The sequence below is a fragment of the Ptychodera flava genome, chromosome 8 (assembly GCF_041260155.1).
Source record: "Ptychodera flava strain L36383 chromosome 8, AS_Pfla_20210202, whole genome shotgun sequence".
In the NCBI taxonomy this organism is placed as follows: Eukaryota; Metazoa; Hemichordata; class Enteropneusta; family Ptychoderidae; genus Ptychodera; species Ptychodera flava.
The window spans coordinates 10,224,238-10,249,981 of NC_091935.1; the positions used below are offsets into that span (position 1 = coordinate 10,224,238).

At 37.6% G+C, this 25,744-nt stretch overlaps 1 protein-coding gene across 1 annotated transcript in view; it reads right to left on the reverse strand.

Annotated features, from left to right (window-relative positions):
* Positions 1–5,851: 5,851 nt before the first annotated feature.
* LOC139138447 (phospholipid-transporting ATPase ABCA3-like) overlaps positions 5,852–25,744 on the reverse strand; it is a gene marked incomplete at its 3' end in the record, with an annotated part of 33,156 nt that continues 13,263 nt past the window's right edge. The window contains 22 exon segments of the mRNA XM_070706833.1: positions 5,852–5,921; positions 6,277–6,414; positions 6,832–6,971; positions 7,364–7,495; positions 8,143–8,326; positions 8,876–9,019; positions 9,881–10,082; positions 10,519–10,740; positions 11,042–11,264; positions 11,853–12,032; positions 12,602–12,719; positions 13,012–13,105; positions 13,911–14,045; positions 14,451–14,576; positions 14,767–14,906; positions 15,493–15,772; positions 16,477–16,545; positions 17,141–17,323; positions 17,641–17,765; positions 18,084–18,138; positions 18,583–18,783; positions 25,024–25,133. Coding sequence (XP_070562934.1) covers positions 5,852–5,921; positions 6,277–6,414; positions 6,832–6,971; positions 7,364–7,495; positions 8,143–8,326; positions 8,876–9,019; positions 9,881–10,082; positions 10,519–10,740; positions 11,042–11,264; positions 11,853–12,032; positions 12,602–12,719; positions 13,012–13,105; positions 13,911–14,045; positions 14,451–14,576; positions 14,767–14,906; positions 15,493–15,772; positions 16,477–16,545; positions 17,141–17,323; positions 17,641–17,765; positions 18,084–18,138; positions 18,583–18,783; positions 25,024–25,133 — 3,271 coding nt within the window.

A 25,744-nucleotide genomic window follows, 5' to 3' on the forward strand; every position in this document is an offset into this window, starting at 1 on the left:
ATGTCTTATGGCGTCACCAATCCTCCGCAAAACCACTGGAATCAATACTCTACACAGTATGAGTAGGGAGATGAACTCTTAATCTGTGATATGTTTAAATTGTGCAACACTTACAGGTAAAAATATACATACTTATAAATAAATCAAAAAGCTACACAATACATTTACACATAATGAATTGAGCTTGGCTAATAGTAACAATAAGTTAAACTATTCCTTATCATATGTTTACCCAGTCAATACCAAAGATGGTGTTTTAAAAGCATTTTTAAAACACTATTTTTGAGTTAGATTTTGCAGGATGATATTACATTTATTAATAACATATCAATCAAATGACTTCATATATGGTTTGAGAAAATGAGATTGCGTGATAGTAAAACATTACACTTTGTGTGATGTTAAATTAAAATTGCTGTTTTCTATTTTTTATATATGCATTAAGTTTCAACACTTTCAGCAAATACATTTTAGACAGGTTGAAGAAGTTCATTTGCAGAATTCAAAGGACTGTTAAGATGTATGACCTTATCCATTTGACTCAAGTTAATTTCGTAGCAAATTTTAATCCACATGGGTTGAAAAAAGTTGTTGAAGGTAAGTTTCAAAAGTAACGTGAACGAAGTCAGCTGATGGAGAATGGCAGATATCTAACTCTAAAATTATTTATGTTAGATTATCAGACATTTGGCTGATTATGCAAGGCATGCCAAGTTCAAAAAAATTTGTGTTGTCAGTCAATGGTCTTGGTAGCTGATGACAACTACGCAGTCCTGAGTGTATTTCACCTTTCACATGATATTGTTCAGAACTGATATACTGTTTCTGCCTGTGGTCTTACAGTACTTGAATGGCTTTCATTATTTCCCTTGGCATTCTATTCTATTTTTATGTTCAGTGGCAATGTGACGCACAAGCGCACAATTATCCAATACCAGCCAAGCAAAGCAAAGCTTACATGCAAACTGGCAAGAAGAAATCAACAAGGTGTTTGAGTTGCATTGTGGGTAATTAACATTGGACCCAACTCCATCCCTTTTTTTTTGTTGACCATAGACATAGAACCAGGAATCACTGAATCATGAGTGCATCAATAACAACACAATTTATATTCCCTCTAAATACATAGTTTTGGAAAACAATCTTTTACCCAAGCTTATTCATGGGATTTAAAAACTACAGTAGAGACTCCCTGGGTCACTATGAAATCTACATGAAAAGTAATTCATTCCATGGGAGTCATTCTGGCTGCAACTTGCTCAAACACCACATTCACATCTTCTTCCTTGACAAAGCAGCATGTTATAGGTGAGATAACATGAAAAGCATATTCATACCCCTTTGAAACTTTGCTTTTAGCGAATTGTTGATGAACATTTTCTTTGTTGGCTGGAAGCGTACATTATCATTTGATGGCGAAATGGACAATGGCGATGTTGATGATGCCAATGATATGGATGATGATGATGAGGAGGAGGAGGTGGAGGACTGTTGCCGTGACAATGGCGCTTCATCAGCAGTTTTGGATGCCTGTGCTGCAGCAACAGCAACAGAATCACGTTCTGATTCTGATTCCAAATCAGCTATTTTCCAAGCAACAAGTGCAGCAACTGAGCCTGAGCCTGAGCCTGATTCTGATTGGGATGCTTCTGCTGATTTCCCAGGGCTACATGCAGCATGCAGCGGGGTACCTGCAAGTTTTTTTACTACAGCAAAGCAAAGTAAAACAGCATATTTAGGGACTGCAGTTCACAGCTTGTATAATTCATCAGAATCAAACCTATGATAAAATAAAAAGTCTGACTAAAGCAGTGAATGACATGCCAGCACTTCATGACATATTTATGTAATGCGTTACAAACAATTGTATTGAAATGACATCCCTGCAAAAATGGATGAAATTTCCTGAAAATATGAGAAATGCAATGTACGTGATAAATGATAAATTCTGTGGCTGTGGCAAATAATTTGCTTTCCCAGAATGCATTGCTTATCACAAGAGTTCAGATTTTATTGGTTTGAAATTACCGGTAGTAATAGCACAATCAAATAATTTGATGACATCATAAAAATACTGCTCCTCATATATCTGCAGTTATTTTTATAGCAGCTATGACCATAAATTGAAATTTTAATACATAGATGCATATACTTGTAGTTATTTTCATAGCTGCTATCACTACAAACTGAAATTTCAATATTCAGTTGCATTCTGAATACAGTAATACATTTAGAATTCAGAACTCATGTTGAGACTCGAGGAGTTAATTTGAATATTGCACTTTGAACACGTGTTGCTGTAATTTGTGTATAAGATAAGACCATCACTACACAAACCATTTATAGCGTATCAGTACTTGGTGGCATGAGGGTTAAAAATATCAACAAAAGTTATTTTATGTTATGTTATGTTATGTTATGTTATATTATGACATTGCTCAGTATTAGCGTTTGTAGGCTATTTGATGGCACATGTCCATTTTCTGGCAATAAAACTGTAAAACTGATGAGAAATTTGCCATGACATGACAGGACAGAAATGAAATAGCAACAATAAAACATTGATACAAATTGCTTCCAGCCACTCTCCATCCTAGAGTGCTTGTACATCAGATGATGTAAAGACAGATTTTCCTCTACAAATATATTTTTCTATACTTCATTTATGATCATACCTGTACTTTTCCCAAATGTTAACTCCACCCAGATTTATTCTTCCCTTCTGCTGAAATGCATAGAAATACATATTTTTGATTTCAACTGATCGCATCCCTGACATCAAAGTCCCCTTGATCAAACTCACCATCTGTATCCCTCAACAGCTGTGTCCTGTCAGTTTGTTTTCTGTGTTTCTTTTCAATCCACTTCCTTCGAAGACTTCTGAGTCCCATGAAAGGTCTGGGATACTGTCCAGCATCATTCACTGAGTCTTTCCCCTTGTCATCTGGCTCATTGCTCTCATCCGCTACCTTTAAAAATATCTACAAATACAGAAATCATCTATTAGATAGATCTGACGGGCAATATGTACACATGATTTTATAAGCCCTTCTGTGATTTGTTTAAAAAAGTAACAATATTCTCTGCAGCCAATCAGCAGGACACTTATGTCGACTCAATGATATTGCTCATGAATATCAATTTTTGAGACGACTGAACTGATCTTGACAGGAGTGCATATGCAAATACTGATACATCACTACTCAATACCTTAGAAACTGAAGACATTTTATTTCCGTATTGACTGTATCTGTATCAACTACACTTGAATCATGTCGCAGTATATCAGCATTCCATCTTGTCAAAACAGCATGCTTTTGCAGATACACAGAAACACACTGAGCTATCACTAGACTTACACATAGCATTTGTTTACAGAAGCTGCTGGCAACGGATTTCATCCCAGCAGCCACTGGACACAAGATGGCTTACCTCTTCCAAGGTGGTATCTGAGATACCATAACTTGAAATGCTCAGTTTATTCATGTTCTCATCCAGCTCAGTAAAGAGTCTGGCAAAAGCTCCGCTCTTGGAGGCCCCTTCCGGCAGCAAGTACGTTAGTTCTGTTCCCGTACTCTCAGCTAGCATTGCACCGGGTACGTGGCTTTGGATGAATGTTGTGACCAGTCCTTCATCAAAATAACTCACTGAAATGACAGAAAAATACATACAGACCTCTGCAAAAATCTGTTGAGTGTTTACTATTGCTGAGCATTATTTATTTTACTATTTCCTTACCACTGAAGTTACAGCTGAGAGATAATCACTGCTTTTCTATGCCTAACCTGATATATTCATACATCAGTGAGACAAAGTAATCGGTATAATTCAGCTTTTCTGTAAATTACAGTGGCTTGTGTTGAGCTGTTGGCAATATGGGAACTAGACATACTGTCTAAAGTTGAGTTGCCAACACCGTCAGGCATAATTATTGTCTAGGCGGTGATAACAGCCATTAACAAAGAAATCAACTCTGCCAAAGTTGAAACATTGTTTGGAAGGATGTCACGGAATAGTCAAAACAACACCACACATCAACACACATCTTGCTAACTGTCCAGAACACATCATGAGCAAGCGTCCTTTGCACAGATCTGGTGATGTTGTTTTGACTACGCCTAACCTACTTCCAGACAATGTTTCAACTTTCAAATAGTTGATTTCTTTGTGATCGACTGGTATTACCCCTAGATGATAATTAGACCCGTGTTGGCAACTTGTCAATTTAGACAGTACGTCCAGTTCCCGTCTTGCCAACGATTCAACGTAAACCATATAACATGTATAAAACAAATTATATACAATAATATATATAAAAATACGCAAACAAAGGAAAAATTCTCTAGTTTTGTGCATACTATCATACCATCAGACTTGATTTACGTCAGCTCTGATGAGTAATTACAAAAAAACATGTAACAGATTCTTCCTTTTGCAACTTCTACCTACTACTTGATTAAAATATGTAAACTGCAATGATTCTGGACAAACCGTGGACACTTTGGCGTATTTATCACATCACATTGAAAATCTGCATAACTACCTTTGTGCATGTAGTAAAAAGGTGATACAAAGAAATGTCCAAAGAACTCCAGCAAAAAACAATAGTTCAAGGGGTCCCTTTCAGGCCCTCTGGAACTAATAAGTTAGAAATACACCTGCTGTGCGTGACACTAACCTGTGGAATTGGAATTTAATGATCTGGATAATAATGATAATGATGATGATGACATCCTTGTTGAGTTAGTGTTGCATTGACTGCTCAGTTCTGATCCGATGCCTTCGTCGTCATCCTCACCAGCTGTCAAGTCCTGAAATGAACCAAAATATTCATTTCTATGAACACGTAATGATCACACAGAACACGGACTGATCTACCATTAGAAAGCACTTAAAATAAGTGACATGACTTTCATTGAAAAATTAAAATTTCACCAAATATGCACTTGTGGGGTTCTTTGAATATTTTTTTTCTATTGGGTTATGGAAAGCAACAACTAATGTTGTCTGAGATGGCTTAGAAGTGATGTAGTGATTGCCATGGCATGTTCTTCTATATTCAGACTTGCTCATGCAACAATTAGAAGTGCTAAAGTAAGAATGTTGGTACGTGGTGTTCACCAAGTGGAAATTCATACACTCATTGTGATTTGAAAGGGCCTAATGAGTCATGTGGTACTGTGCAGCATATTGGCAGCTTGTACCCGATTGGTCAACTGTCATTATTGAAAACAACTTAAAGGCATGCGTTGGCACCAGATTGTCTCATCAGAAAATTTACCCACAAGATTACAATTTCAGTGGAAAACAAAAGGCTATTACACCTCCATAATCCTCTAACAGACTAGAACAAAGGCAATCCCAGGGATTGCGAGCAGTGCCTTTAAGGGTTCTCAGACTAGGGCTATTAAGTAGCTATTTGGTTATTTGGAAATAATTCAATACAAACAATGAGTTTCGACTGACTGATTGGCTGGCAGCTTCTAAGATGCTGCACATGAGCCCAATGATATGCATGCTATTGATATATTTCCATATTTATCACCAATTTGTCATGTGGAGTATAGATCCTTACATGTTAATCACCCTAACATATGGTGTAACAGTGCAGTGTTGATGCAAATGTTCAGAAACTTGAAAGAGCAGGTTCAAAACCCGAGAAGTCTAAAACTGCCTGACAAAATACAATACCTCTTTTTGATTTGCAGGGTTTTCATTAACTTCAATCATACTATCACTTCCTTTCCAGCTAAGCCTGTCTGATTTCTTCACCAGCACCAGGTAGTAGCCATTGCCAAACTGGCTCTTCAGAAACAGCGAGGATCCGCAGCATTTCAGTTTGCCCTGGGAGATGATGGCGATGCGGTCGCCAAGGATATCAGCTTCATCCATGTGATGTGTTGTCAAGAGGATAGTACGACCTGTTCAAGTGAATAACTTTGACTCAATCAATGAAAACAACTAAAAATTAGAAGTTAAAAGTCTAATGAACTGGCAACCAGTTTACCCCTGTTTCCTTGAATATAGATCTATCCATCCTATTGAAGGCAATTAGAAAATACTCAAGTCTTGGGTTTGAAGGGTTAAGTTTCTGACATTAAGAGCACCTGACATAGTTCATGGGTTGCATATTAGCTTGCAAATAACTCTATTACGCATCCTGTCATTGGTCATTATCTTTTAGAACTTGTAAACCAAAGACACACAAAGAAAGCACAGGAGTAATGAATGTTTGTTTGTTTGCTTGCTTGCTTGCTTGTTTGTTTGTTGTCTCACCTTTCCTGTACTTGCTCAGCAAATCCCATATGCTTCTTCTTGCATACGGATCGACACCAGCAGTCGGCTCATCCAGAATGACAACACGACTGCCACCAGCAAACGCTATGGCAACTGACAGCTTCCTTTTCATACCACCTAGCATTGAGAAAAATGCAAACAGGAACAGATTTAGTAATTTTTTTCTCTGTACAAGAATTTGATCAAATTTGTCACTACTTTGATTGCGCAAACTTGCCAGTAGTTTGTGACTATCATTTGCCACATGTAAAGAAAATTCCTATCCTTCAGGTAAGATCATGATGTATTTACTCATGTGCGAAACATCCTATTCATTGCTTGCGGTATTTTTCACATATCTCCTACATAATGTTTGGTTCATGCAGAACATAGCTGACGCAAACTGACACTGGACAAAGGAAAACATTACTTCTCAGACCAATGACAAAGTCCAAATATAATTCTGTATTTCTAATTCTGGTGACTTCATTTTCACTTTTTCTTAATTTGAATTGTTGCAAAGAGTTGTAGAAGTTGAGAAAAGCGCACACATACCTGACAGATGTTTTGTTTTTTCGTGTCTCTTATTTGGCAGTCCGACATCTTTGATCATCTGTTCCATCTCCACCTTTACTTCCTTGTTTGACATTCCCTTCAGTCTGGCATAGAACCACATGTGTTCCTCCACAGTCAAGCTGCAATGACAGTGAATTTTTATAAAAGTGATATTTTGCAAATCATCTCAAGTATCATACAGTGGATGAGACATACATTTTTAAAGTTCATCTTTCCACCCCTATTTTCAAATATTGAGATCCAGCTTTGCTACAGTAAACAATAGGGTTGAACCAAAATTTGGTGGTGAAAGGGTTGGCAATGGAAATCAAAACTGGATGAAGCTCCATGTATCTTTAAGCTCTAAAATATATACATATGGTATATGTCAAATTTTGACAAGTTTGCGAAAATCAAATATTTGAGGTTGCAAATTGGTATGAGGGGTTATTTGTGTAACAATGAATATCTGTCGGAAGTCCCTATGTTTCCATACTGTTGGCAGGAATGAGATGTCCATGCATAAACTTACTGATCAAACAGTACATTGTGTTGAGGACACATTCCCATACTCTTCCTGATGGAGTTGATGTCAGTCTGGATGTCCTTTCCGTATATGTAGGCTGTGCCGGAAGTTGGTGGGAACAATCCTGTCAGGATGGACCTGTGGAAACACAAGGTGTGAGGTGGGTACACTGAGGGTTGGGAATATTCCGTATTTGACAGTTAGATACAATCTTCATACCAGCACTTTGATACTGACGGAAGGTGGCAATAATCAATAAATGGTGTTCAGCAACCTTAATTTTAGTAGCCTAGCATCGATTTTCACTTGGGGCCATGCAAAAACGTGTAGTGCAATACTGCATGGTGTTCCTGAAACACTTATTTTACCATATTACATCTATGTACCTATATATGCAAATCTGTGATGAATGGGTATTCTAATCTTACAATGGCCATAAAATAATTTCTGTGTCACAGTATAACCATCGAACATTGTTATGAATTTGCTTGTGGACAAAGTTTCACCTGTTCATCCCCATTCCCTGTAGTCAAGTCCACGTCACTGTTGACAACAATGGGTTTGGGCCAAACCATTGTGGTAAAAGGGTTAAGACTGAAGCAGAAGACTTTGTTCAATCTGGTGTTACTTAACTGATCACTTTTTTCATTCATGGACTAAAAAATGTATATTTATACCGCACAGGTTTTGATATTAAATTTCACGTGAACAAATACCCTCTACAGCCGAATACTGTGCATAGAACAGGATAAAGAAAAGTTCTCTAACCATAATTTGATACTCACATGGTTGTGGTTTTGCCAGCTCCATTATGGCCAAGGAATGAGGTGATCTGGTCCTCGTAGAAATTAAGAGAGAGTCCATCCACTGCCAGTTTTTTACCGTTTTTGTAGATTTTCACAAGTTTGCGAATGCTGACACCGAGGGGTAGATGACTGGGCTCTGCCTCAAAGCTAGTCTTGTCATTGTCTAGGACACATACAAGAGATTTGGAAATAAAATAGCAGGTCAAGCTGAACAATTTCTTAAGTGATACAGTAACAGTAATCTCTATCTAAGATCTATTTTTATCAGAATGAACAATATTCCACGAGGAAAACGGCATGGCACATCAGTTTTTGAATCAATGTATGAGTGTATAATACTACAGGAAGTGACCCTCTGAACACTTGTGCAACATTTATGTAATAATACCGTGGCTCATTGTATACGGATACAGTCTGTACAAAAATTAATGAAACTGCATGCTTTTCAGATGGTACGGGGTTACTAGTAGTTCATTTCATTTTGTGCACATAGCGAAAACATTTTGTTTGTTACGATGAATTAAAAAAAATCACATAGACTGGCACTTCCATTTTGTACATACGTTAATTTCTGAACTTATGTACTTCATAAAAAAGTCTTCATGTGAGACGCTTATAACAGAAAATTATTATCAAGAAAATTTCAATCTAAGGTTGGCCATGTCTGCTCACACTCTAGGCAACTATACCGTTAATGTACAATTTCCCTCACCTTGCTGCGGTTCATCATTTGTTGCCCTATGTCCCATCTCATAGGTAGGATTGTCAACTGTCATGTCCGTGTTGGTTCTGGCATTCTCACACCAGTATGATTTGGTCACTGGGAAATACCATGGTCTTGGCATGCCATACTGACCTAAATATGACACAAAAATGAAATCAAAACTTTTGTCACATATCCTGATTGTGTACTAATCTGATCCAGCTCTAGTGTATATCTCTCTGTGGTGAACAGTAATAGGAAGCAACTACCTTCATAGACCAATCACATGGCTTTCTTCAGGGAATTTTTTTTATTCAGTCCATCATCCAACAGGCATTGCCCAATTACAGGATGAGGAACCCATCACCCACTGCCTAATGGTGCAATGAGGAGTAAAATGCCTTGTTCAAGGGCACAACACCGTGTTGGAGTATTGACCTCACCATACTCCAACAGTGAGTCCATCACTCTGGACTTACAGGGTCTCCAACTTACAAGCCTGGGATAGTGAGACTGGTACCCCAGCCACTGCCCCATAGTGCCTCCCAAAATTTAACACTTGCGCGTCAGAAATGAATCTGTGTTGGTAATTGTGTCACATACGTTGCTGATAAAGATCGTTTTGTGTATCATATCATATTGCACCATTTAATGCAAATAGAGGCAGTTTTACTGAGGCAAATCTGAAACATGAACTTGGTAAGCTCAAGAGGAACAAAAATATATTGCCTTAAAGATGTACAGTCACCTGTAATCTAAATATGCCCATATATGGTCAAAGGGGCATTTCTTGGTATTAAAAATGCCCTTGTGAGGGTGCTGTTTTTAGAAGCAGCCACCCGCTTAAAATCTGTGATTGGTTAGATTTTCTCTTTCCATGGTAACTGTGGCAAAATTTAAACAGGTGACAGTATACCTTTAATGCTGACATGGAAAAGCTTGACGAACTCTTGTAATTTTGATCACAAAAACTATCCATGCAGCAGTGATTTGCTGAGCAATGAAGAGCCGTACCTGGAAATACTGCTTCAATGTACCATGTGATCAGAGCATAGATACCGGCATCGACCCACATCATGATCAGCGACATCTGGAATGTGAAATTGCTACCGGTAGGGCTGGTCGCTATGTTATCCCACTGTAACCCATATCCCTGGATCTCATAGATGGCAAAGTAGGTACATCCAAATCCAAAGGCAACCGTGTTGACCAGGGCCTGTGTGTGAAGTTGGAAACAAATCATTGGTGTTGAATTATCAGTGAGTGGTACAAGTAATTGCATTTCTCCACCGGGACACTACACAGCAGAGATATCTAACACTGCAAAATCCACGAGCAGATTTCAGGTACTGAGAATCGGATTCCTGATAGTTCCAAAAACCTTGGCTTCTCTTCGATTTTTTAATGTGACATTTGAAAGAATTCTCATTGAATTTGACGGTTGTGATTTACACATTCAGTGCTTTGAATGACTTTGTTATTGCAGAATCGAGAGATGTAGTTGTGATTAACAAGAGGGCTATAGAAGTGTATAAATCAAACATCTTCATTTCACATTGTTTTGAACTTGAATAGATATTTAGACCCAGGGTTGAAAGTCACCAATGAGACTGCTGCTACATCCTGTAAACCTGAGGGCCTGAGAGACTCACCGCCAGGATCTTCTGGGCTGGACTCATCACATCTTCCCAGGCGCTGACCAAGACGTAGGGGACATAGGTGGCCAGGAAGATGATGCCGCCACATGCCGCCGCCAGGTTAGCACGGGAGAAGAACGTGCTGATCAGAAAGCAGAGCATCAAGGTGGAAATACAGAACGTGACCATGAAAAACAGCACCAGTGACAGATCACTGTACACAAGCAAGCCACCATACTGCAGGAAAGATAAAAGAAAGTATAAGTTTGCATGTTTTGTCACAGCAAGAACTGAAGGGTGTTGAGTAAGGGTTTTTGTTTTGGGACCAAATTGCTAAAAATTCAGACACTCTTTGAGATTACAAATGGACAGTAAAAGTTGACTTCCTTTGAAATTGGATGAAAAGTTTCCACAATCTACAGATACACTTTGTTACTGAAATGAATGAAATACGCAAAATATTGAGATCTAAATTTTTCATGATATCTGTGTTCACTGGGTTCATACTTCATCTATTTGTGATTTGACACAGACTCACCTGAATCAACAGAATCAGCAAGACTGAACTGATGAACATCATGATGAAACTGTTGATGAACCAAGCCACCCAGTGTACTCCGTTACCAAGCCCCATCACCTTCATCACCTCCTTAAGACGCCGTTCTTTCTCGTAGACAATGCTCTTGATTGTCATCGCCACGGAGTAGACCCATGAGATGACCATGAACATGGGTAACACAAACGACAGAAAAAAGATAAACCTGGAACGACGAAAACAACATCACATTGTTTGAATCAAAATGTGTTTTGTATTTGTTACATCAATAAAACTATAGCATTGCATTGAGATGACCAACATGAAGTAAAACATGCATTTGGCTAAAATGGAAAGCACCATGAAAACAGCCATACTGCAATTCAAAACCATTCTAGGGTGTCATGAGGCACCCTTAAGCAAGCATATGACTACCACAGGGAAGATTTTTCTCTTCGTGCATCTCTATAATAATACTTTCTTTTGTTCTTTGCCCTTCACTCTACAGTATAGATATAAATATCATGTACAAAGTCACAGTACAAAGAAGATATTCAACTGTACAACAAGCCTACAAAAACACTGCAACATTACGAGTGATACTATAATGTCTCCATAACTTATGGCATTCTCTGCATTTATTTTCACAACATCTGAAATTTGCTCCAGGGATCACCTCTTGATTTTTTTTGCACAAGTTGAAAAAAACTCACATGATATGGTTTCTATGTCTGAGTTCAGATACGATGACAATGAAACAATGTTGTTAGGAAACAGAGAGGTAAATAGGTTCACATTTCTGCACCCTACTTACATATCATCTATGTAACACGGGTATGGAAACTGTTGTACGTAGACACCAGTGTTCAGCTTATCCAAGTTTGCTGTAGCTTCAATGATGCCGTGTTCAACCATATCTTGGAGGAAGACAAAGCCCGACTGGATGTACTTCAAGTCAAAGGCAGGATTGGATCTTGGACCTGGAGTCCAGTATCTGAAAATATAGAAATGTGTGGCGTCATTGGCGTGCATGTTAAACTGCTGTTTTTCTAATTTGTAAACAGTTTGAGTAATTTAATTCCAACCATGTAATCTCTATGAAACTATTACAGCCATTGATCTTCAATTTTTAATGTTTTAAAAAGTATACATGCACTTTTCCTATTCAGTTCATAGCATTCTACCCAATGGAGCTTTTAGAACATATGCCTTTGCGTTGGTTTATCCTTATCGCAGAAATAAGATCATGAATGAGATCACAAAAGGAAACGGTTGAACTGAAAGATTTTGAAGTGGAAGTGATGACAGGCGATATGTTGGGCTGTAATATTGACATTCAAGTGAAAAACATCTTAAAATATACATATATATATCAAAAACTTAAAATATTCTTCCATAAAGAAGAAACACATTGACATGTTGCTGTGATCAACTTCTGTAAATATCAATGCTATGAACTTTTGTTGTGATGCCATGCCAGAAAAATCTGGCTTCAAAGATATCAATGTTGCTAAATTACTCTAGCCAGCTTGTTAGAATGTGTAACTTGCATCTGTCACTTACCTGTCTTCAAGCTTGAAAGTGCTTTCGATAACATCGGTGTCCATACGTATTTTGAAGTGAACATGCTTGGGGATGACGTTTGATTTTGGATTCTGGTCAAAGTTAGAAAACACAATCCCTGAAAGGAAACACATCAGTCAACAACCATGTAACAATGGTACTTTTATAATTCCATGACCTTTTGCACATTTTGTCTGATTTTAAATTTGTTAATATAAGTATTTTGTATTAGACTTCTTTCTACGTCATTTTGTGACAAATACTTGAAATAAGTATGATTAAACATTCATCAAGAATATGACATTATGCTAATTCCAATAGTTTGTTTATCACTGACAAGAAAGTGATGAACTCAAAATCTTTTTTAAGTCAATCAACAGACAAGTTTAAATTTATGTATAAATACTGACCAGCCCATAATTTATTTTGTTGCATGAGTTTCAATCCCTGTGTGGCCACTTCTTCCTCTGTGTCATATCCAACAAATCTGTCCAGATTCATGCACTGCAAGGAAAAGACAGAAATAGTTAACTTGTGGGAATCACTGAGTAAAATAACATGACTCACTGTAAATTAACTGATTTCACATGTCAACCCATAAGATTATGAAACATGAAGTATAAAAAATATTGATAATTAACTTTTGAACGATTTTTAGAGACAAAACAGTAATTTGCAACCTGGCTACTAAAAGTTGGTCTTTTTGGACAAGTACAAGGTTTTGCTATACATTTTGAAAACATTAATACCCTCTTTTATAAAATATTAGAAGTGAAATAAGTTTGTTGTTTGAACTCAAGAGTATGTATATTACAGTTGACTATATGCTGACCAGATAATTCTTCAGGAATGATTTTAGTGACAACTGCTTCTTTATTTGAAGACTGTAAAAGTGTACTGAACTACAAGGTGGTATGCTTTCTGTACCCAGCGACACTTTCATTTTCGAAGCAAAGAGAATCTAATGCTACAATGCAGTTTATGGAACCTAAGATACACATCTGCCGGCACAACAGACATTTTGTGACAAACTAAGGATCCCTAGGTTTTCCACTGATCTAAAGATTCTGAACCTTTCCATCACAAAGCTAGGGGATCTTCTGACTTTTCATCAATAACATAGGGAATGCTGTCTAAGGAGGGCTACACCTTGCCACTAAGATACGATTGATCGCGTAAGTCTCACCATCATTAATGTATAGTTTACACAAATATGAGAGTGAGTATTTTGTGAACATAGTTTCTCTCAAATCTACCCCAGGTCAATATAAGAAATGGTTGACTGGTTAGAATAGTTACTTGAAATTACCTGAAGGAAATCAATGGCTGTGTGAGCCAGCTGATCTAGGACATTGATAGCTTCCAGCCATGTGTCTTTGTCTCTGAGAGTCTCATTGTAAACATCCACAAAGTCTTCATACCAGCTGTAATTTTTCAGAGAATCCTGGAGAAAGACAGAATACAGTTTGAAACCAACAAGTAATAATGAGCAGGTCTCTAAAAACATCAACAACAGAAGAATGTGGCAATACTCTACCATTTCTAAGTATTATCATTTCAAAACGCTTTCGGAAACAAATTTACTACGATTAGCTTTAAAATTTGTTGCTGACTACTACATAGGCTGCACAAAAAGAACAAAAACAAAGTGAGAAGGCCACACGAAATGTCAAACATACACAAATACGATAAAATTGACCACAACAGTTGAAGTACATAACCACAAGAAAAATATATAAAAGCCACTATGTGTGTAAAGTCAAATACATATCAAAACCTAATCCCGTGATTTGACCTACTGAACAATGTCATGAGTGAGGCACACTGATGAAAATGTGAGATATCTCACCGTAAAAGACTTTGGTAGTTGGGGCAACTCAGTCCTGTTCAGAAATTCAACGAGTTCTGGTGAGTATTCCAGCCAGTCACGGGACAGATCAACTATGTTCTGCAAGGTCTTGAAAGGCCAGCTTGCCTGAAGAAAAGATAAGAAAATAAATCATAGAGATTGAAATTTCATGTTAGATTAAGATTACAATAGTTGACCACAGATCCCCCCAATTCCTAGTGTATGATTCCATACACATCATAGAATATGATGGGATATACCAATATTGTAGAAGTAAGAGGGATATTGTTATTCATCCATGATATTGAAAACTCACCTTTTCAATGATTCTCTTAGCAGCTTTAGAGTTGGGTGAATAAGGCACGTAGCCAACCATCAAGGGTTTGAGTCTGGTCCACAGTATGCGTGTGAATTGGTTAGATTCAATGGACCGGAACATGGAGTTACAGAATGGAGCTGAAAATAAAAACGTGAACTGTCTTTACACCTCAGGCAAGTCATCAAGCTGTCATGAAGCACATCATATGGTATACAGTGGAGGTCAATATGTCATGAAAAAGATCACGGTATACCAAGGTCACCAGCACGATTCTCTCTGAGGAATTTGGATACATAGTTCCTCCCTTTCTTTTTACATTAAATCTATCCATATCTTTCAGTCAGCACCATACTAGGCCATATGATACACCAAGATTCCAAAAATGGGAAGCTGCTGGGAATATTGTCATACTCCAGCAGGATGTAGAATCCTGCATGTCACATGCAGACACTAGGAATTACTCGTTTTTTATTTTGGCATTGTGCTTATGGAGCAATACCTCTAACATATTACAAGAAACTTGGCAACATCCCATGCTGTTTACTTAAATTACACAGGAACTTCAAAGTACTAAAGTGCATGTTTCAACTGCTACACGAAAACACATAAAAAAGTGGCTTTATTGATGACAAGACTATTCTAGTTACATATAGATATGCTAGCTGGTGACCTCTTAAAAATTCTAGGACTGAAGAGATTCATAAAATGAAAATTGAGCCTTACTAGTTTCATTGTCATATTCATATTCATGTTCATTCTTCTCATCTTCTTCCCGTTTCATATATTTATCATATTCATCGGGCATCTCATTATTTTTGGAGTTGTCATAATCCCTGGTGATGTTCATGATATCCAATCCCCTTAATCCACCCAGTAATCCATACATCATGGTTCCTTCCATGGCGTCGGATTGATTCCCGCAGAGGCCAAGGAAGATTGACTCCATGGTCTGGTTGGCAGAGAAGCCCTGAAGACCGTCCGATAGCTTCTCAAGAAGTTGAAACTGGAAAGAGATTGAGAGAGAGAGAGTATTTGGTCATACAGCATTACTGGACAGGTATAATGAATGTTGAAAAGAGAATTGCCAAAAACACCAGAACAAGGATTGGAAAATATATCATGGTTCCTAAAAACATCTGACAAATACTTCTGGCAGGATAGAATTTGTTATCATGGGTGCATGCCATGAATTTCCTTCGCATGAGGCAAAATCTTCTGTGAATCACAACCTGAAAAATCTTTAGAGGAATGAGTATTTATGTTTTGAGTTTCTGAAATACTAATTATTCTGTAAACACACTTATTCTAGAGTCCACTTAGTTTGCTTGTTCACATAAATGATCCAGATCTTGAACAGACAATGACAATCCTGTACACTCAGATTATCACAGGAAACACAGCAAAGATGTTAATGGTGAGCTTGTCTCTGAGTCTGTTGTTATCCAATGTCAAGTTTATACACCAAGTTCTCATAACTGTCTCTTTTCTAACATTTCTTTAATCTAATTGGCAGTTATTTCAATGCAGCTTCTCCTGCATTTATCATCACGACAACAAACAAACAAATAGTTTTTTTTAAAGGTCAAGAACATCACAAATACACATGGTACAAAAACTTAAAGGTCAAGTTCTTTCCTTGAAACAAACAGACATGGCTGATATGTACAAGAGCAGAATTCAGCTTTTTTAAAATAAATTTCACTTTACCTCTGAGTCTATCAATTCTAGTCTTGTCCGCAGTTCATTAAATAATTTTTCATAATCTGTGTTGTTCAACTGAAACATAAAAGAAAACAGCATGTCTACATTGGCCAATATGAAAAACATTGTGTCTACTCTTCTCATACATTGATTTTTCATACAAAGAGCATGGGACAGCAGAATGAGAGCATGAGGGGATTGCAGAATGGGACCTGGATGGAAGAAAGGAATGGAGTTAATAATAATCAAATAAACCAATTGATAAAGATGCAAAGACAAAGCAATTTACTCAATTTGAACGTCTTTGTTTCTGACGTAGGTGAGAGAATATGCAATTTTCCTTTGAAGTATCTGTTTTATGAAATTTCAAATCATTTTACACCTGACAGCAAATGTACTGAGTGGTCCCCAACATATCAAGCAATCAACTTTTATTAACCGTGTCTGAGTAGGGGTGGCCCGGAATGTACACAAATTAATATTTAACCCTTTCACCCCTATTTCCCTGTCTAGAGGTCCAACTTTTCTGCAGAAAACAATGGGATTGGTTCAAACCACACTGGTGAAGGGGTTTAGCTACTACATAGATTACAATCGTCCATTCAGATAGCTACAAACATCTGGAGAAAATGAACCAAAGACGTACACAGGTACTGAGTATGTATATTACCTGGTTTCTGATATGTCCGGCCAGTTCATCAGCAAGTTCCTCAAGCTGTTTGTCAGACAGCTGGCACAGCTGATCACTCAGTTCTTTCAAAGTGTCTGGGTCACTCATGTCCACGTATTGACCCAGTGATGTGGTATTACACACAATCTCTCTCAGATTGTCTTGATCAACTAAAGACCTTAGCTGTAAAGAATGAAGACAGAAATGAGGAAATAATAAGCTGTGGAAAATTAACTAACTTGTTTAAGAATACATGTAAAATACATTCTTCAGAATTTGACGAATGAAAACTGCAGCACTTAATGTGTATTAAATGGAAAAAAATAATTATTCATGAAAGTTCCTTGGTAATGAGAGAGAGAGAGAGAGAGAGAGAGAGAGAGAGAGAGAGAGAGAGAGAGAGAGAGTGAGTCATAGTCACAGAAAATAAATGTGCATTTCTTTTCATCTATCAGTCATTATGGAAATGGTTGTACATTCCTTATGTATTTCTCAGTTACCTGTGATGGGGTCAGAGGACTGTTTAACAACAAATCTGTGACATTTTCAGAGAGGCTGATATTCTGCTCCAGGAATTCCCGAACTGCATCCGTGTCTGACAGAAGATCAGACAGAGGGAGACCATCTGCAACACAAAATTCACATTGTTTGAGTTAGAACTACACCACGGAAACTGCAGAGGAAGTTTTGAAGACAGGAATAATTTCTGATGATGATGATGACAATGATGATGATGATGATATAACAACTAAAATATATACTCTGAGAATCAAACAGTTGCTTACATTATACCAATTCTGATTTCCAGTTGACTTTTTAAAATTTATCCTGAAAGCCATTACTCCATTTGTTACTTGTTATCAATAATCCTCAACAGTGGGTTTCAAGGCTTTTTATTTTTAACATTTGCACACAAAGAGTGTTTTGAATATCAATGACTGACCTGTTAGTGTTGAGATGGTATCACCCCAGTCTGCTTCACCGTTGATTGCAGATAACTGGAGAGAAAAGAAATAAAGTGTGAATTGCCAATTTAAGATACAGAGTTCAAGAGTTCGGGTTTATGGGTATTCTTTGTTGATATGCGTCAATGAGATTTCATTGATACACTCAGACAATGCTCATTTCTCTGAAAAAATCGCCAGTAATACTTGAAGTATAATGGTTTACATTTTAATCATGCATCACACTTCATTAGAATTTAAATTTTCTGTACGCCGAATTTTTCTTTGACTAGAATTAAAACTGATGCCAAATGAACTTGTTGTATGTCCAAAATGATGGGTTATTGTATATTTCAATATTTTTTATTAGTCTTATATGAGTTTATATTTTTTTAAGTGTCGATAATGTACATTTCAATATTTTTTTCTAAATCTACCCATGATGTGCATTTCATTTTGATCTATTCAGATCAGACACAGTTTAATGTTTTCACTCACTATTCTTTGATAGGTTTCTTGATTGTTGAGTCCCTGAAGCCTCATCAGCACTATCAACATATCAAACATGTTCAAGTCACACAGTTCATGCTGTACTTCTCTGAGTAAGGCATCGTTGTCAATCTGTAACAGATCTCTGAGGGTGGCCGTGTCACTGCACAGAGCTGTACGCCAGTCTTGATCTCCAAGGATTTCCTGGAACTGAAGCATATTAGACACCGTGTAGCAGTACCGGAAATCAAGTGTTAGTATTCATAAAAATGCCAGAAAGGAAAAACCTGATACTCTCGTCAAATCTGAAATTGCAGAAAAAAATAGTTTCACTGATGGGACGTGACTTTGCATCATTCCTTTTGCAATGCTATGTTGTACAGATACATGAGTAGTTCAAAGGTCAACTGGGGCTGCTGACAGGGACACTTCTGAATAACTGGTGATAATTAAATGGTCAACTTCCTATTTTTGGATTTATTTTGTGAGAAATTGGATATCAGGAAATGGCCGAGTCATTATAAATATATTATACACAGCTGTCCTGATTATCAGCATGCTTCCCACACGAGTACTTTTGTTTTCACATGTGTACTTCCCTAAAGAGGTTCGCTGCTTAAGTTATCAATTTACAAAAGTCTGAAGTGAAAATGAGTTGTTGGCCATTAAAAACAAAAGACATGGCAAAACGCAAACACTGGTGGCGTTCCACTCCAAGTCATGTATACATGCATTTTTTAACAAAATTAAGTCATAGACCTCGCTCCTGGGTCTATGATTAAGTCAGCACTCCACCGTACGCCATTCTGTATAAGATGAAAGAGAGTGTAACTTTATGCTCTATCAAAACATTGGAATGGTTAGTATGACGAGCTGGAATATTGATAAACTATGGTGGCAGTGGCACAGGTTTTTCCACCCTGAACAAATTCATTGCCTTGACTTTGTTTTTGCCGTATCAATTGGCAAATGAACTTGATCTTCCAATTTTTAGTAGAAGCATCCCACTTTTAATACGAGGCCTGCACTTACATAGGATGGATTTACAATTATTGTATAAAGCACATGGCTTTTCTACTTGTCAGATATGACCATCACGTAAAGCTGTTGTGGCCTGAGTACAAATAGCCATCTCACAGGTCACAAGGTCACTGACTGGCACAGTGCAGGGACAGTGACACATGCACGTGATTAGCATACCAAAAGTACAGGTATTTCAACACACCTAGGTTCTGCATGGTTTAACAAGAGTATGTAACCTTTAACCTCTTCATACAAAGCCAGAACAACGTCACTGGCCATGAGAATTTGGGATGACTAATAATCTTGAGTGTGCAATAATTTGTATCGGCAAAAATGTTAGGTAGCTAATAGAATGTACCGTTTCATGACATGCATTGTGCACTGCATGATAATTATATATACTTGTTTATATGGGATTGCGTTTCAAGTAACATGGCTCAAAAATGAAGGGCAGGCTAGCTGCAAACTTCTTCGATATACTTTTGTCTTTAGCTTACTCATGTGTTGGGGGTTTTTTTGAAAATGTGAAAAAAGAAGATTAGGGCTGTGATACAAAACTTGGTTAGGTTGCCAGATATAATACAAGTTCTTTTCCTTGGCCTTGTCCCCTCTTTTCAAAGTTTGCATATCAACAAAACCTATTCAACAAAACCTAGGTACATTTTCAAAAACATGAAATGATGTATTTTCCTTCAGAGAAACTAAAAGAGAAATGTTCACTAAAAATTGGGTGTAAAATGAGTTGGGAACTCATTACTGAAAAAGCAAATATTAGAACTGGTCGGTACAACTCTCAGAGTCTTGACAAGATTTATGGTGACCCATTGCCCTTGTAACAAACAATTTGCTGACAACTGAACTACAGATGCATATACTCAGAGTTCAAGGAACTAAATGGGGAAAACTTTGAGACAAAAACTTAAATAGAATTGTAATCCTCTGCTATTTTTGCAAATATGAACATGGCTCTCTCACAAGAATGCATTTCTTGAAAGATCTTACGAATGGTTGTGGAAATACACATTATGGCAACTGTTCATGCATGGAAAACTTTGATTAAAGTCGCGTGGCTGAAACTGGCTCCATTTTTTTCACGAACATTTCACACTTTCTCCCTTATCTGAATCTTTTTGAAATAGAAATCATTTCTGTCCGATTGAGCATGGGTACGTTTCTCCCCTCCCCCCTCCCCAACACACACACTAAAGGTTACGCACAGCGGATGTTTAGCCAAAGGCAGGTCTATTGTGTTCAGCTTTCAGTCTTCCATAAAGGACTTATAAGTAACCAAGGCTGCAGTCTGCCCTTCTGCAGTCTTGACAAAAGGAGCTATCGACATTATTCCTAGTCTGCTTGGCTTTGGAACGGAATGCAAAACAAAGTAAAGTCTGATGTTTATCATACTTCAACAACTCAGAGTTCTACAGAACACTAATAAGCTTCTACTCAAAAGTTTTACGACACAGACTCAGAGAAAAACATGAGACACTTAAAAAGTAACCACCCCTCTAATTGGTGTATGTCAGTATGACTTTGAATTTTGATTGATCCCTATTGAAATTCAACGTAACTCACAAACACATTTCAATTTCAGACTTTCTGTTTGCTTCTTTGAAACAAATACTTACATCTTTCCTTCCTATGTTATTCAAGTATTTGATTCTGTCAATGTTTAGTTAGAATTCCAGGAGTGGCAACCTGTTTGGCCACACGGTCACACTACTTCAGCTGACCACATAAAATCGACAGACTGCGCAGTTTGAAACTTGCATCACAAATGAAGAGTGATTTTGTTTTTACAGTCAATAAATTAACTTTCTCATCAGATGATAACCTGACCTAATTTACAATGTAAATGTTCAAATACTGTTTCATTACAATGTAGGCGGCGTCAATAGGATACCATTGTGGAATTGTTGAGGGAATATATAGTCCTAGTAAACATCTGGGTTTTAAGTCTATACAAGATTTTTGAGAAACAGTCAGGAATTTGTGAGTATGTATTTGAAAATATCACATGGTTCCTTTCTGAAAATCAAGCTCAGCTCAAGGATCTCTCAAAGTATAGTCTCAGATGTATATGCTTAAAGGTCTGGTGAAATGGTCCCGTTCGTGTGACTGAATATCTTCCAGGGGGTCAATACTATTACACTCGCAATAGAATTGCAACCTAAAAGTACGCGCAAGTGTTAATTTTTTGATATTTCTATACGCAACTTTCATGGGGTCATTTTGCGACACTCAGGTCACGCCCATAGCGGGGATAATGGTTGGCCGTCTGTGACGTCACAGGTGTGTTCATTTACATCGAATAGCGGTCCAACGCCGCCTTATCTCTGCCAGGTATCCGCTAACAAACACTGTTCGGGCTGCCCATTTGCCACGTTCGCCAATGCGAATCAAAATCCGAAGTGGCGAAAAAAAATCGATCCTAATTTGCCACAGCGGCGAAACTGATTTTTGTTTAAAAAATATGGTAAAATAAAGAAAAAACGTGGGTTTTTTAGTCTTTTGTTTAATCTGCGCTTCTCTCTCGGTGATTCGCAAAAACTATGTCTACTTCCGTATTATTGCGTTCTTTCAGGCGTACGTATTTGCAATTGAGCCAAGTCTCGCGAGAGATTTGACGTCATGTAGTCTAGTGTACAGCATGCATAAATCGCTCTCGCGAGAATTGAAACTTCGACACACGCAATCGAGCCCTCGCGATAAATTTGAGGTCATTTTGTCTAGTGTGCAGCGGGCATAGGAACGCTCGCTCGCGAGAATTGAAACTTTTGCTATACATAGCAGACATACGCATTTTAATCGAGGCAACAAGGTTCGGTGTTGCAGTTGATTTACATTGCGGTCTAGATGTTCTGTGTTGTGCATTTTAATCACGGTCTTCAACATTCCATGTTGCGGTCGATTTGCATCGCGGTCCTCGTGGTCCGGTATTCGCCGTTGTTCTTCAATTTAATTGCCGTCCCAACGACGCGTTCCGTGTTGTTGTCGATTTGTATCAAGGAGGACTCTACCTCCATGATTTGTATCGCGATCTCTACATGCAGCTGATTTGCATCGTGGTCCCAACCAACCTTCCGTGTTGTGGTTGTAGTGCATTTTAATCACGTTCCCATTTACGTTTTAAGTGCATTTTAATGGCAGTCACAACGTTCAGTGTTGGTGTTCATGCTGTTGATTTGCATTGAGGTCCCAACCTTCTGTGTAGCGAGTAGCGAGGCAGGCTCAGCCGAGGGACCGTGGCCGATCGTACGAACCAGCAGAGACAAGCACATTATGGTTCAAACCCGGGGGTTCAAACACTCAACACTTGACGGGAACTTGAAAAAGTTTACAGTTTAGCCGTCATGTTCTTGCCGCTGTCACAGCCACCAAAAGAACAACGTTCTCCCATAGTGAAGGAGGACACTGTCCTGATCATGTAAGCGGAAACCCTAGAAGTTACCCCCCGTAGGGAGCTTACGGAGGTGTGAAATACCTTACTTCCCGTTATGAGATACGGCGTCGGGCAAACTTCGGAAAGCCGAAAAAAGTCGACTGGAGAGGCTCGGGGGACACGCCCACATTGCATTTTTCTTTTGCCATATTTCATAATCACGCGCGCTAAACGAAAAAAGAAATGAATGTAACTGTTTTATAGACCATCAACTGTATTTCTGTGATTTTGCAACATGGGCATTTAACCAGACCTTTAAGACAAAGTGAATATCATTCAAAGCGCGTTTATGTAATTTCTGAGTTTGGTGTCTACTAAGATAAGTACATGTTGAAATTAATAGTCACATTTATGAATAGGGTCTATGGCCACTGTGTGATAATATCCGCCATCCTGCCAAAACTGAATGAACACTGAATAATTTTGCATATGAACATAATTGGTGGAGGGGGGGGGGGGGGGGGGGGGGGGGAGAGGAACATTTCCTGAACATGGGATACCCCTCCAAAAATAACAATGTTTGGAACCAGTTTTCTTGAGGTGCATTCCTTATTCAGTAGTTCTCGGCAGTCACAGATTGATTGACTTAGTCTATTGTTGGAAGGGAAAGTACAAATAAACACACATCAACATTGCCCTGGAAGTATGCATAGCCATACTGTCTAGCCAGTCTGTACTTATCTTATCCAAGCTTTCATTCTCTGACAGCTGTTACAAATCAGAGACACTAAAAATGAAAAACTGACACTGCCTTTTTCTACATCTCAGATACACTTTTCTTGTCCTGGTTTAGCCTCTACGTAACATTTGGCTTATCGTCAATAATTAATATGATTAGACATCCTTTTATTTAATTTTGTAGACTGAAACCTAAACTTTGCTCAATGAAACTTTTAAGCCATTTCCTTTCAAATCAAAAATAAAAATATGGGGTCGCTGTGCAAAATTTGTTACTAGAGAAAAAAATTCCTGATATTTAGTAATTTACTGACATATGAAATTCAAAATGGCCGCCATCCCTGTGTTAACTCTATGGGTATAAACGAACTTTTTGATATTAACCAAAATAAGACTCAGTTACTCCATGATCTCAAAATGAGCCTCCACAAGTGGTAGAGTAAAATGTTTGAGAGTATGAATATCTGTTGAGGTACACTGTACCTAAACCCTTTGAGTGCCAAGGTCAAATTTTGTCGCCTTATCGTGTGAACACCAGTCAATATTTTCTTAATTTTTGCTAAAATTTTGATAAAAATCTGTAGCCCATGAAATGTGATGACTATTTGGTCAAAAATTATGAAAAAATGACATAAAAATTAATAAAATTGGTATAATGTTGCACCATAATTTTTGGCGGGAAAAATTACAATACTCAAAGGGTTAACAATAAACTTGCATATTTGAAGTGCCAACATTTGTTACCTTTTTAGTTCAAAACGCTAATGAGTGAATATGGTTCTGAACTACCTACTGACCTTTTCAATATGCAAATTGCATCTGACATTTAACAAAAACAATATTGCCAGGCTATCATCAGTTGACACAGTTTTATTTGATCATGGAGAAGAGGTTTCTCAAGGGAACTCCTTGAAAACATTCCCCCTGATATAAATATCACTGTTCTTTCCCTGCAGACAAGAAATGACATACACCCAGCCCTGGCTTGTCAACATTTTATGAGCAGTTTATATTTTTTTAATTGTATTCTCATTGGAAACCATAGAATACCTTAAAGGTTTTCATGATGAAAAAAGCTAATAAATTGGTAAAAATATGATAAGGCAAGAGTATAATTGAATGTCATAAATATATGGATGTTAAAAATTAAAAAAAATTTAAGGTTAATGTTTGATTTTTGATCCTTTCTAATCCTTGTTTGATGCATGCATGTATAAATATGTTTTCCCGCTTTACCTAATATTGATTAGGTATAATATGCATATTGCATACTGAAACGTAGGCTTGGGTGTTCTAGTTTTATTTACCTTCTCTGGCGTCAGGTCAGCATTTCCGATAGCATCCATTACATCTGGACTTAACTGAACCTGTCTCAGTTTATCCGGATCAGAGAGAATACTGCCCAGCGGGAAATTATCTGTAAAAAAGAACGCAAACACACCGATAGCTAGTTTTCATTTACTGAAGAGCAACTCTCTGAAAATATTCAGATTAAGGTTGACATTTGATCTGACAGCGAGAAGCACTTAGCATAATTTGCCCATTTTCTGACAGAAATAAACAAAACCAGTCACAATTTTGTGTTCAAATTTACAAATATGCAGTAGTAGACCAGACATAAAAATGTTTATTCACAATAAGCTGAGGAGAAATAATGGTAAATGATTGTTTTAAAAGGAAAACACTTTTTGTAAAAATTTCAAGTAAAACTGAAATCTATATCATTGTTCTGGGATAGAGTAGGTACACACAAATCCACAAACATTGTAAGGTGGCAAGAGCAAAGATTACTGAATGTAGACAGAATTTCACAACAATCACCATGAATCTAAGGGGTCATGAGGGTTTGGATTAGTGCAAGAGTACATTGCTAGGGGAACCCCATGATAAACCATTTTAATAAGGTATACATCCACTCATCTTAGCTTGCCCAATTTTACAGGCAGGCGTTGATGGTTGATCTCTATGGAAGATGTGCGAGGTCAACAAAGTCTCTGGACATCATGCAACTGACAATCGAGAATCACT